The following is a 13591-nucleotide window of genomic DNA, read 5'->3' as shown; positions in this document are numbered from 1 at the left end:
CGTGAACTACTCTTTGCAGACGATGCCGCTTTAGTTGCCCATTCAGAGCCAGCTCTTCAGCGCTTAACGTCCTGTTTTGCGGAAACTTCCAAAATGTTTGGCCTGGAAGTCAGCCTGAAGAAAACTGAGGTCCTCCATCAGCCAGCTCCCCACCATGACTACCAGCCCCCCCCCCCCACATCTCCATCGGGCACACAGAACTCAAAACAGTCAACCAGTTTACCTACCTCGGCTGCACCATTTCATCTGATGCAAGGATTGACAACGAGATAGACAACAGACTCGCCAAGGCAAATAGCGCCTTTGGAAGACTACACAAAAAAGTCTGGAAAAACAATCAACTGAAAATCCTCACAAAGATTAGCGTATGCAGAGCTGTTGTCATACCCACACTCCTGTTCGGCTCCGAATCATGGGTCCGAATCATGGGTCCTCTACCGGCATCATCTACGGCTCCTAGAACGCTTCCACCAGCGTTGTCTCCGCTCCATCCTCAACATTCATTGGAGCGACTTCATCCCTAACATCGAAGTACTCGAGATGGCAGAGACCAACAGCATCGAATCCACGCTGCTGAAGATCCAACTGCGCTGGGTAGGTCACGTCTCCAGAATGGAGGACCATCGCCTTCCCAAGATTGTGTTATATGGCGAGCTCTCCACTGGCCACCGTGACAGAGGTGCACCAAAGAAGAGGTACAAGGACTGCCTAAAGAAATCTCTTGGTGCCTGCCCCATTGACCACCGCCAGTGGGCTGATATCGCCTCAAACTGTGCATCTTGGCGCCTCACAGTTCGGCGGGCAGCAACCTCCTTTGAAGAAGACCGCAGAGCCCACCTCACTGACAAAAGACAAAGGAGGAAAAACCCAACAGCCAACCCTAACCCACCAATTTTCCCTTGCAACTGCTGCAACCGTGTCTGCCTGTCCCGCATCGGACTTGTCAGCCACAAACGAGCCTGCAGCTGACGTGGACATTACCCCTCCATAAATCTTCATCTGCGAAGCCAAGCCAAAGAGAGATTACAGCATCAGCGATCCAGGTTCAAACCTGCCACAGCCTGTGAGGAGTTTGTGTGTGTGTTTTCTCTGAGTGCACCTGTTTCCTCCCACCCTTCATAACGTTTGTGGGTGGTAGGTTGATTGGTTGCATAAAGCGAGTGCCATGATCAAAGGCAAAAGATTTTTAATGTACTTATCATTCCTCAGTGATAAAATTGATGACTTTTAAGCTGGAAGCCCAGGTCCATGGATTTCAGTGTGGAATCATCATTGTCCCGTAATAACTGGACTTTGCTCCATAGCTACTGGAGCATTTCAGCTTGGTGACATATTTCATCTTGGTGACATATTTCATCTTGATAGCTTTGTGTTTTCGCTCTGCTCAATTGGCAACTTTACTAAGTAGGTTGGATTCAGCAATGAGGTGTGAAACCAAACCTTACATGAACAAGGAAGTAAAGCACAAAGCAAGGCAAGTCTCTATCAGAATCACACCTGGAGATTGGAATCTTGCACAAACTGGAGCTGTTCTTTAATGTGATGGAGCTCCTCTTGCTGCGTCTTTATGTTTGCCTGTAGGACTCTTGTCCTCTCCTCCAGTTGCTCCTTCAGTTGATGCATTACACCCATCTGTGCAGGGCAAGGATACATGGTCTACAGAGGAAACACAGGCATTGTGAAACAGATGTCAGAAACGATTGCATGTCCTCCATAGTGCAGTCTCTCTCTCTCTCTCATTCACACAAAATATTCATAATTCTCTCTCACACACACAGACACACACATATTTATAATTCTCTGTCTCTCAAGCACTCACACACATGGACACACAATGAATTCTCTCTCACACACAAAAACACATTTATAATTCTTTTTTTTTTCTCTCACTCTCACACACAGTATTTATAATTTTCACACACACATTTATAATCCTCTCTCTTTCTTCCTCCCCCCTCCTTTGAAGCTCAACATCATCAAGATCAAAATTCACTATCTGTTTGGCACCCGCCCTCCTCTCTAAATATTCACTCCCTCCCTCACCAATGCATGGTGACTGCAGTGGACACCATTCACAAAATGCACAAGATTACTTCCCAAGGCCTGCTCTGATACCACCTCCAGCTACATCCTTTACCTCCAGGAAGGACAAGAGAAGAAGTTGCTTGGGAACACCCATCCTTTGCACATTTCGAGTTTCAAGTCAGCAGGACTTCATTCTTTGTCTCCAAGCCCAAATCTAGAGTTCCCAACCCAACAGCACCATGGGAGTAACTTCATTGGAAGAACCTTTGGTGGCTCACCACAACCCTTTTGAGGGCAATTAGACATCGGTGACCAGTGTATGTTGCCCTTGTTAAATCCCAAAAACTGAATGAAAGCACTCAGAGGGAAGTTGGGAGTGAAAGTGAGTGCTTGTGGTGTGCCTTAACGGCCATAGCTAAACTTTACTGAGTACATAAGTAAACTTGTTCTCTGTAATATGGAAAGTAAGAACATAAGAAAGAGGAACAAGAGAAGACCACCTGTTCTGATGAGCTTCCCCTGCCATTCAAGACCTCCACCTACATTCCTTTCCCCATTCTGCTCAATTCCCCTACTCTGAAAAAAAAATCCAACTCTGCCTTAAATACATTTAATGAGGCAGCCTTAATTGCTTCCTTGGACAGAGAATTCCACAGATTCACATCTCTGGGAAAAGCATTCCCTCCTCATCTTGTATCCCTTTGCTGCATGACCTGCTGAGTTTGTCCAGCACTGTAGTGTATGTGCTACCTCCGTAGCTGACATCTCCATCTCCACCTGTTGCTCAAACACTTGTCAATTGATGACTGCGATTACTTCTGAGTAAATCCTGCACGTACCACAGGGGGCTGTGGAGTGGAGATCGAGGACGGTGGCACAGCCTGCCTCTGATGTGCTTCAACTGATGGCTGTCCTGCCATCAAGACCTGGGGAAGCAAACACCAAAGTCCATTGTCTTAACACCCTTGACTAAACATAGGCAATCTCTAGGAAAAGCAGTGATAATTTTTCTTGTGTTTTAACCAAATGGCATTTTCCTAAATGGAAGTTCAAATACCATTGCTCTTTTAATAAAGATGCCAGAAACCTTATTGTGTTTGTATTCCACCCAAATTTCATCAAATCCTCTTCTGACAAGCATCCTCAGCGTGCTTTTATTCCTTTCTCCCTCAGATTGTGTACTTAGCTGCCTTTTAAAGGAATATGTGCTATTATGTTGTTTTATCCCAACAGCTATCAGGCCCTTGAATCTCCCAGTACTACTCCAACCCTTATCATAACCTATTCCAGGACCACCAAAAGATCTGTCTGCACTATTAAAATATTTTTGTCTTGAACTAACTGCAATTGTGCATATTTATTCATCTATCATTTTAGATTTATTATCTTTTTTCTGTTTTTGTCATTGTAGTTGGTAGAATACCACCATCAGGCTCCTCAACAACAAACTCAATCAGAGGCTCGTTTAAGGTCTCTTACTTGGCACATTATTTATTATTGATTTTTTTCTTGCACAGTCTGCTTGTTTGCATTTGTTTATTTGATTATATTTCTCTCTTTTGGAGGCATATCTTATTCTTGAGTAGAGTTTTTATATTACCAATAAGTGATAATTCTGCCTTGCCTACAGGAAAAAGAATCTCAGGGTTGTATGTGATGTCACGTATGTACTCCGACAATAAATCTGAACTTTGAACTTTGGTGTGTCTCTTGTAAATGTGTGGCTGCAGCTGGTAAGATATGCATCTACAGGTATAGATTGAACTTGCATGTATGATGATAAACTCCCGTCTGATCTATTGTCAGGGGTAGTATGTACCCCAGTCATTCGGCTTACTGGCTGAGATTTATTACAACACTGTTCAGAAAACTTTGTGTTGGCTGTTGAATGCCTCGGGACATATTGAAGTGGTGAGAAATTTTATGGAAAGAGGTTAAAATCATTATTTCCTGAACGGACTGATGAAGTCTATAGAGAAGAATATGAAAAGTCATGTAGGAAAACCGATCTGATCAAGGTGACCTTGTCTTTGTGGATTAAAGCACTGTCCAAAACAAAGTTGATTTTGAATTCCCTCTGTAGTATGTGATTCTTGGCCAATCTTGCTGAACATGATGATGATGATGCAAAATCTCACCTGAGTGCTGATTGGCTGCGGCCTCGGTGCAGACATTTCCGGCAGCCGTGTGTTAATTGATTGCCTAGATGGTGTGCTTGCTTCAGTGCGCATCTTGGATGCTGTCGCTGAAAACAGGAAACATTCACTGCATTAAATACATCCTTCAGGCTTAAAATATTTACTGGGAAGACTGATTTTAAACATGTTTCGAAGAATAAAATTCAAAAATACCACATTCTCATCACTATTTCCATAACGCATTGCACAATGAAAATGCAACAAACATTTTATCTTTGAATGGGAGAGAGCGTTGTTGCTAAGAAATTCATCCCTGGTCAGTAAAATATTAATGTGTTTTGCACAAAAATGCTAGAGAAACTCAGCAGGTCACGCAATGTTCTTTATGGTGGGGAGGGGAGGAGAACAGGGCCACAGACAAGAGGGCATTGGTGGATTGGCGTAGGAGGGGACGAGAGGAAAGAAAAGAGAAAAAAAAAATTAATGTGTTATTCAGAATCGCCACTTCAGAAACTGATTGAAATATGTGGATGCTCACCTATTGCCAAAAAGGAATTGCTCAACACAGACTTGCTTATTTCTAGGAATGAGATAGGTGCATCGTCTCAATATTAATTCTTACAGTAATTCTGCTGGATGAATTTTTTTGACTAGTTATCATGCACATATCCATGCCTGCAGTGTGTTTGGGGTAGGGAGCCTCCTCCAAGCCAAACACCAAATTATGAAGTTATTCCCACTCTACACATTCTGCATGGTGTGTTGACACATTCTGGCGTTGTTTACTATCCCTTCTGTGCTGTTATAAGTCTCAAACTGAACTTACAGATAGGCCTCAGGCAATGTTTTGACTTCTCATGCTCTTACTTATTTGAACAAAAAAAAAGAAAATGTTTGCCATGCAATAATTTTTTTTACTAATACAGTGGGTCTGATAACGGCAGGAAAGAAACTGTCTTTGAATCTGGTCGTGCAAGATCTCTCACTCATGAATTTACTGGACACAATGGATACAAGATAACTGCTTCTTTGGCATGGCTTCGCGGACGAAGATTTATGGAGGGGTAATGTCCACGTCAGCTGCAGGCTTGTTTGTGGCTGACAAGTCTGATGCGGGACAGGCAGACACGGTTGCAGGGGAAAATTGGTTGGTTGGGGTTGGGTGTTGGGTTTTTCCTCCTTTGTCTTTTGTCAGTGAGGTGGGCTCTGCGGTCTTCTTCAAAGGAGGTTGCTGCCCGCCGAACTATGAGGTGCCAAGATGCACGGTTTGAGGCGATATCAGCCCACTGGCGGTGGTCAATGTGGCAGGAACCAAGAGATTTCTTTAGGCAGTCCTTGTACTTCTTCTTTGGTGCACCTCTGTCTCGGTGGCCAGTGGAGAGCTCGCCATATAACATGATCTTGGGAAGGCGATGGTCCTCCATTCTAGAGACGTGACCTACCCAGCGCAGTTGGATCTTCAGCAGCGTGGATTCGATGCTGTTGGCCTCTGCCATCTCGAGTACTTCGATGTTGGAGATGAAGTCGCTCCAATGAATGTTGAGGATGGAGCGGAGACAACGCTGGTGGAAGCATTCTAGGAGCCATAGGTGATGCCGGAAGAGGACCCATGATTCGGACCCATGATTCGGAGCCGAACAGGAGTGTGGGTATGACAACGGCTCTGCATACGCTAATCTTTGTGAGGTTTTTCAGTTGGTTGTTTTTCCAGACTCTTTTGTGTAGTCTTCCAAAGGCGCTATTTGCCTTGGCGAGTCTGTTGTCTATCTCGTTGTCGATCCTTGCATCCGATGAAATGGTACAGCCGAGATAGGTAAACTGGTTGACCGTTTTGAGTTTTGTGTGCCCGATGGAGATGTGGGGGGGCTGGTAGTCATGGTGGGGAGCTGGCTGATGGAGGACCTCAGTTTTCTTCAGGCTGACTTCCAGGCCAAACATTTTGGAAGTTTCCGCAAAACAGGACGTCAAGCGCTGAAGAGCTGGCTCTGAATGGGCAACTAAAGCGGCATCGTCTGCAAAGAGTAGTTCACGGACAAGTTGCTCTTGTGTCTTGGTGTGAGCTTGCAGGTGCCTCAGATTGAAGAGACTGCCATCCGTACAGTACCGGATGTAAACAGCGTCTTCATTGTTGAGGTCTTTCATGGCTTGTTTCAGCATCATGCTGAAGAAGATTGAAAAGAGGGTTGGTGCGAGAATGCAGCCTTGCTTCACGCCATTGTTAATGGAGAAGGGTTCAGAGAGCTCATTTCTGTATCTGACCCGACCTTGTTGGTTTTCGTGCAGTTGGATAACCATGTTGAGGAACTTTGGGGGGCAACCGATGCGCTCTAGTATTTGCCAAAGCCCTTTCCTGCTCACGGTGTTGAAGGCTTTGGTGAAGTCAACAAAGGTGATGTAGAGTCCTTTGTTTTGTTCTCTGAACTTTTCTTGGAGCTGTCTGAGGGCAAAGACCATGTCAGTAGTTCCTCTGTTTACGCAAAAGGCCACTGTGATTCTGGGAGAACATTTTCGGCGACACTAGGTATTATTCTATTTAGGAGAATCCTAGCGATGATTTGCCTGCAATGGAGAGCAGCGTGATTCCCCTGTGGTTTGAGCAGTCTGATTTCTTGCCTTTTTTTTTTGTACAGGGTGATGATGATGGCATCACGAAGGTCCTGAGGCAGCTTTCCTTGGTCCCAGCAGAGCTTGAAAAACTCATGCAGTTTGGTATGCAGAGTTTTGCCGCCAGCCTTCCAGATCTCTGGGGGGATTCCATCCATACCTGCTGGTTTGCCACTTTTCAGTTGTTCAATTGCCTTATATGTCTCTTCCCGGGTGAGGACCTCATCCAGCTCTAGCCTTAAGGGCTGTTGAGGGAGCTGGAGCAGGGCGGATTCTTGGACTGAGCGGTTGGCACTGAAAAGAGATTGGAAGTGTTCTGACCATCGGTTGAGCATGGAGATCTTGTTGCTGAGGAGGACTTTGCCGTCTGAGCTGCGCAGTGGGCTTTGGACTTAGGGTGAGGGGCCATACACAGCCTTTAGAGCAGGGGTGTCAAACTCAAATTCACGGAGGGCCAAAATTAAAAACTTGGACTAAGTCGAGGGCCAAACTAAATATTTATTGAAAATTTTCAACAACATCTGCATGTTTTCTCTTCTTTCAACATATGTAATGTTAAACTTTAGGATATAACTTTAGGAGGATAATGTTACAGGTCAGGAGTAGGTAGCTCAAGTTCACCCTTTGCTTGACCTGAGGGAAACATATTTGGTCCCTGTGGAGATGTAGTCAGCATTCACAGGCTGTGTCCATTTTGGCCTGCATCAGGATTCAGCATTTCCTGCTCACTCCTCAGGCTCTAGGCTTCTATTCACCCTCGACCCACAATCCCGCTACCTGACCAGTCCTTTACCCAACCTCTACTCACCCCTCACTCCACTCGCTCTGCCTCTACCCACCCCATCCTATACACGCCCCTCTACTTCCTCTCCCCTCAACCTGTTCTTCCCTCTACCCGTCTCTCACCCTCTAATCACCCCTCCCCTACTCGCCCTGCCCCTCCCCTTTTACCTCTTCCCTATCCACCCCTCCTTCTACTCATCCCTCCCTCTAACTGCCCCTCGCACCACCATAACTTTCCCTGCCCATTACTCCTCACCTACACCCTCTGCCCACCCCTGCTTACCCACCTACTCAGGCCCAGCGCGCTGCCGATCAGCCTTTGTGGACAGGAGCCGTCCCTGGGGTCCGCGCGGGTGCAAGCATTGAAGGCCATGGCGACCGGGAGAAGTGCGCTCGCGCTGTGGAAGGGCCGTCCAGTGCCAGTCGCGCGGGGCTCGCGCTGCCCGGGGGCCGTGCGCAGCCTGTCATGCCCGTCGCGCCGACAGGAAATCACAGGTGCTCGCCCATCTGCCGCACCGCTCGACAGGTGGGAGAAGTGACTGGTTGTGCGGGGAGCCTTCCAATTGGCTTGCCGGCTGATGACATCGACAGACTTCTCGTGTTAAAATTTCTCGTGTTACAATGGGGAAGGATGTGCAAGAAGGGGGAGGATGGTGGGGGTGACATTACCAAAAAACAGCATCGGCTCTCGCTGCAGGGTGGGCCACCACTAATGCATTTTTGAAATGATCTTGCGGGCCAAATATAATTGTATCGCGGGCCAAATTTGGCCCGCGGGCCAGAGTTTGACATGTGTGCTTTAGAGCCTCGTAAAAACCCTTGAAGTCGCCAATGTCCGCGCTGAGCTGAGTTCGTTTGGCGAGGCTAGTCCACCACTCATTTTGGATCTCCCAGAGTTTGCGCTGAAGATGGCTGCATGTGCGACAGAAGGCTCATTTCTTCTCTGGCCAGGATGGCTTTGCGAGGTGAGCCTGGTGGGCAGCTCGCTTCTTTGCCAGCAGCTCCTGGATTTCCTAGTTGTTTTCGTCGAACCAGTCCTTGTTTTTCCTGGAGGAGAAGCCCAATACCTCTTCAGTGGATTGAAGTATGGCAGTCTTCAGCTGATCCCAGAGGGTTTCAGGGGATGAGTCCGTGAAGCGGATTGCATCCTCGAGCTTTGCTTGGAGGTTTGCCTGGAAGTTTCCTCTCACTTCGTCTGACTGCAAGTTTCCAACATTGAACCTCTTTCTGGGGGCTTTACTGTTCCTGGACTTTGGCTTGAAGTGAAGGTTGAGCTTGCAGCGAACCAGCCGGTGGTCAGTGTGGCATTCTGCGCTGGGCATGACCCTGGTGTGGAGCACATCTCGTTTGTCTCTTTCTCGCACCAGGACAAACTAACATTTTGTAAAATTTCATCATATTTCCTTGCTCTTGTGCATTTACTCATCTATGTATAAACCCAATTATTAGGATTAACCACAAAACACTGTTATAGGGCGAGCTACCCGGGTTTGAATCCGGGGCTGTCTGTTAGGAGTTTGTACATTCTCATATATGTGAAGGTTTTCTCCGGGAGTCTGATGATATGGATACCTACCATTTCATCACTTGGCCACAGGGTGTCATCTGTGGCCACTCACTATATAAAGATGAGCCAATCACCTATTGAACACTTCTGACCTTCCCGGTTAGAGGCAAGGCTGTGTTAGGTTTCTTGGTTGATTAAAGTTCCTCTACAATCTCACGCTCTATTTGGTTGATGTGTCGCTACAGGGTGTTCCCGTTTCCTCCCACCCTTCAAAATGTATGGGGATTGTAGGTTAATTGGGGTTATTTGGGTGGCCCAGGATCAAAAGGACTTGTTGCTGTGCTGTGTGTCCAAAATTTAGGAACTGAGTAGAACCAGGAGCTGATTCTTCTGACACCATTCTGTACTAGCACCCAAAGGTGAGATGTAGGATACTAGAGGAGGAACAAATAACTTTGGACCTAGAGTTGGCAACACAGTTAGCGTAATGCTATTACAGTGGCAGCAACCCAGGTTCAAATCTGGCGCTTCCTGTAAGGAGTTTGCACGTTCTCCCCGTGACCTGCATGGGTTTCCTGGTTTCGTCCCATGTTCCAAAATGTACGAGATTGGAAAGTTAATTGGGTGCAATTGGGCTGCAAGTGTTTCGTGAACCAAAGGGCTTGCTAAAATGTTGCATTATTAAAGTTTAAAACTTAAAAATGTAACGCTCTGAGCACTGCCTCCTGTTTGGTTTTGATTTGGGTTAACTGGTAGAGACTGACTTCTAGAAGAAGTTATTGTAACCATGAAGAAAGAAGGAATCTGGTTGGAGATTGCTTTATTATTCCTACAATTACCCACACCCTGTTTTACACTCCACCATTATGTCTTAACCCAAATGAGGACTAAAATTCTAGTTTGAACACAGAGAGCACAGGTGTAATTTTGCACTTACGAGGGGTGTCCGACAGCGCATCGTGGGAGGATTTGAATGAGCTTGGTGATGACACTGAAGCTGGTCGACTACTGCTAAGCTTCTCGGTGGAAATGTCCTGGACACTCTCACATCGTCTGCTTTCCAAGTGGCAGTTTTGGATCTATAGTGTGGTGGGGTGGCGGGGGGTGGGGGGGGGGGGGTGGTGGGGAAGAACAATGATTGCATTCACAACATTGAGAAGATTACAGGACTTGTGCTCATTTCACATAACTGGTCCATCCACATCGGAACATTGACCAGCACCTCTACTTCAGAAGCCTGAGGAAAGTCAGCATATCACCTGACTATCAACCAGCCATTTTGCAGTCATCTCTATCAATTCCATTTTTTTAAAAATTCTCATCAACACCCTTGATATTTTTCCCACCAATTAGTGAGCAATAAGCCAAGCCTTTGGTATGTGGGAGGAAACCGGAGCTCCTGGAGGTAATCCAAAGGGTAACAGGGAGAACTCCACAGAGATAGCACCCAAGGCCAAGATTGAACCTGGGACACTGGTGCCATGATTCTACTAGTGCACCACCTTAGCACTCTTCTTGATCTCCCTAAAGCATTCTGCCAAATTAAGCCATGGAGACTACCTTAGTAAATACATTTAAGATAGGTTGAATAGATTTTTACACTGTAGCAGAAATAAGGGGTACCGGGAAAAGGCAGGTAAGTGGAAATGCGCCTATCATCAGATTAGCCATGAGTGGTGGTACAGTTGACGTAGCGGTTAGAGCAGCGCCTTTACAGTGCCAGCAATTGGGACAGGGGTTTGAATTCCCCGCTGTCTGTAAGGAGATGGTATGTTTTCCCCGTGTTTGCATGGGTTTTCCTGGGGGCTTCCGTTTCCTCCCACCATTCAAAATACACTGGGGTGTCGGTTAATTGGGTGTAAATTGGGCGCCATGGACTCGTGGGCCCAAATGGCCTGTCGCTGTTCTGCAAGTCTAAATTTAGAATTTAAAAATTGAATGGCAGAGCAGGCTCAATGGGCCTGATAGCCTACACCTGCTCCTATTTCTTCTGTTATTTTAAGGCCATTATGTTTTGCCAATCAGGTGTCCATTTAAGAGTCTGATAACAGCAAGAAAAAAACTGTCTTTAAATCTGATTACACAAAAATGCTGGAGAAATTCAGCAATTCATGCAGCTTTTCTTCATGCAGCAAAGAAGATACACATCCAATGTTTCGGGCCCAAGTCTTTCATGAGCAAAAAGCAGGCAGGCTTCTGAATAAAATGGTGGCAGGAACAGCAGAGAGAGGAGCACAAGGTGCTTGGGCAAGAAATCATAAGAGGTGGATATGGGTGGGAAGTGACAAGGGCAGAGGATTGCTCTGAATGGAGAGGGAAGGGGGTGGAGAGCTGGAGGAAAGGAGACAGGGAGATGGGGAAGGGACGGGGACAGTGGAGTGGCCTATTGGAAACTTGAATCTGGAGATTTGTGTTTTTAAGCTCATGTGTCTGAGGCCTGATGGAAGGTGTTTCAAAGGACATGTTAATTTTGGGGATGAAAATGGGGCAACTGGGTCGAAATGCTAAATAAATTTATACACACATACACAATAAGCAAGGGGTAAATATACACTTTGGATAACAAGGGAGAAACCGACAAAAACTGAGGAAATTACTTAAATACATACAATCAACAGGCAGAATCAAGGTGATACTATGTGCCCCTACCCCTTGACTGGTACGGACATGGCTCTAGCTACCTAACCTCAGGACTCACTCCAACCCAGTGCGAAAGGTGATATGTGCCTTGAGAGGTCAAAAGAGACAGAACAAAGGGGCACATCGTCCTTTATAGTTCTGCAGGCAGAATTGGGGGGGCCAATCACTCAGGGCAGGCTGGGCCCCATTGGCTGCTGTGGCTAATGACTGGAAGCCCAAGTGCAGGGGCTCAGCAGGGGTTAGCTTAGGTGATTCACCCTGGCCAATGGAGTGAAGCTCAGGGCTGAGTCCAGCAGGCTGCCTGGACTGCAGCACCTGATGATTTAGTTGGGCCAATTGCAAGGATCACCTTGATGGCTTGGGCTAAGTCTTGACCCTTGACTGACATGCCACATATCCTCTGAATAGGAGCACAGCAGCGCCACCCTGTGGTGACAGCAGCCTCTCCGTTACAGAAGGGTGGAGAAGAAAGTGTGTCCAGGACGCGATGGGCAGATATGTTGGCAGATTTCAAGGCAGCGGGAGGCATCAACGAAATCGATGAAGGGAAGGTTAGTTCTTGTGGTCAACAGTGGCAATGGAATAACAAATATTCATATACAAGGGTCATTGCTTCAAGTAGCTCAAGCCATCACATTTAAAAAGGAAATTCAACCCAGAAAGTCTGAATGTGTCCATTGAAAGTTTAAAGTAAGAGGAAACAAAGGGTGGCATGGTTAATGTAAAAGTGTGGCATGGTTATAGCGTAGCGATTTGTGTAATACTATTACAGACCCAACAACCTAGGTTCAGATTCTGCGCTGTCTGTAAGGAGTTAATACATTCTCCATGAGTTTCCTCCGAGTGCTCTGGCTTCCTCCCACCCTTCAAAACATATGGGGGTTGTAGGTAAATTGGGTGTAATTGGGCAGCATCGGCTCGTGGGCCAGAAGAGTCTGTAACTAAGCTGAATGTCCAACTTTTTTAAAAAAACCAACATTTAATTTAAATTTAAACATTTAAATACTTGTGGTAATTTCTGACACAGAGATCAGATCAATGAGTGCCATTACACCCCTCGATATATCACACAAAATATTTGTTCCTTAAAGCCTACTCCACCATTCAACCATAGTTTACTATGCCCCATCTTCACACCCCTGATTCCCTTGATGCACAAAAGAAAATTAATCTACTCCACGCTGACCATGTGTTCACAGCTCTCTGAGACAGAGACTTTCAATCCCCACCTTGAAAGAAGTTTCTCCCATCTCAGACCTACTTACCAGACCCATGTCCTGAATCTGGGTCTCATGGTTCAGGACTCTCCAACCTGAGGAAACACTTTTTCAGCATCTGTTTCAGAGATGGGAAAACATCCATGACATCGCCTCTCAACCCATTTAAAATCCAGTGGCCAAGCCAATGTGGCACATTTTCCCTTCAAAGGACAACCAGCAATTTTCAACTATATGGCCACCTAATAAAGTTACCCTTATGGAGAAAAAATTAAAATACACACATGCTGTAAAAGTAGGCTCCACAAATCCATGCAAACTCTCAACATGGCTTCTTACTTTGGCCAACAGGCTCCAACCTCCCATCCACTGAAGACAACTGTGTGAGATTCTGCCTCAAGAAGGTAGTCAACATCATAAAGATCTGGCTACATTGAACTACCACAATTTTGTTTCTTCCACTAATATTGTTGTGAATATTCATTTCCTATCTATGTTACATATTTATTATTACTTTTTGCATGGTCATTTAATGAATATTTCTACAGGTTTTTTTTTAAACCATGTACCTGCTTTGGTAGCAGTAAGTAAGAACTCCATTACATATGTACATTGTACTTATGTGAATGACAATTAACACATTACACTGGACAGCAAAGATTTTTTTTTTCCTGAAC

General features: G+C 45.9%; 1 protein-coding gene across 10 annotated transcripts in view; it reads right to left on the bottom strand.

The window, feature by feature from the left end:
• npas2 (neuronal PAS domain protein 2) overlaps positions 1-13591 on the bottom strand; it is a 154718-nt gene that overhangs the window by 56293 nt on the left and 84834 nt on the right. For all 10 annotated transcript variants that reach the window (XM_069893459.1, XM_069893453.1, XM_069893456.1 and 7 more), the window contains 4 exons: positions 9995-10136; positions 4164-4270; positions 2865-2951; positions 1498-1656 (listed from right to left, as the gene is read on the bottom strand). In XM_069893459.1, the coding sequence (XP_069749560.1) occupies positions 1498-1656; positions 2865-2951; positions 4164-4270; positions 9995-10136 (495 nt within the window). The remainder of the gene's footprint in view (positions 1-1497; positions 1657-2864; positions 2952-4163; positions 4271-9994; positions 10137-13591) is intronic.

This window comes from Narcine bancroftii, chromosome 8 (assembly GCF_036971445.1).
Source record: "Narcine bancroftii isolate sNarBan1 chromosome 8, sNarBan1.hap1, whole genome shotgun sequence".
Taxonomy (NCBI): domain Eukaryota; kingdom Metazoa; phylum Chordata; class Chondrichthyes; order Torpediniformes; family Narcinidae; genus Narcine; species Narcine bancroftii.
Note: the sequence above shows the minus strand (reverse complement) of the source record. Positions and strands in the feature narration are given on the sequence as shown.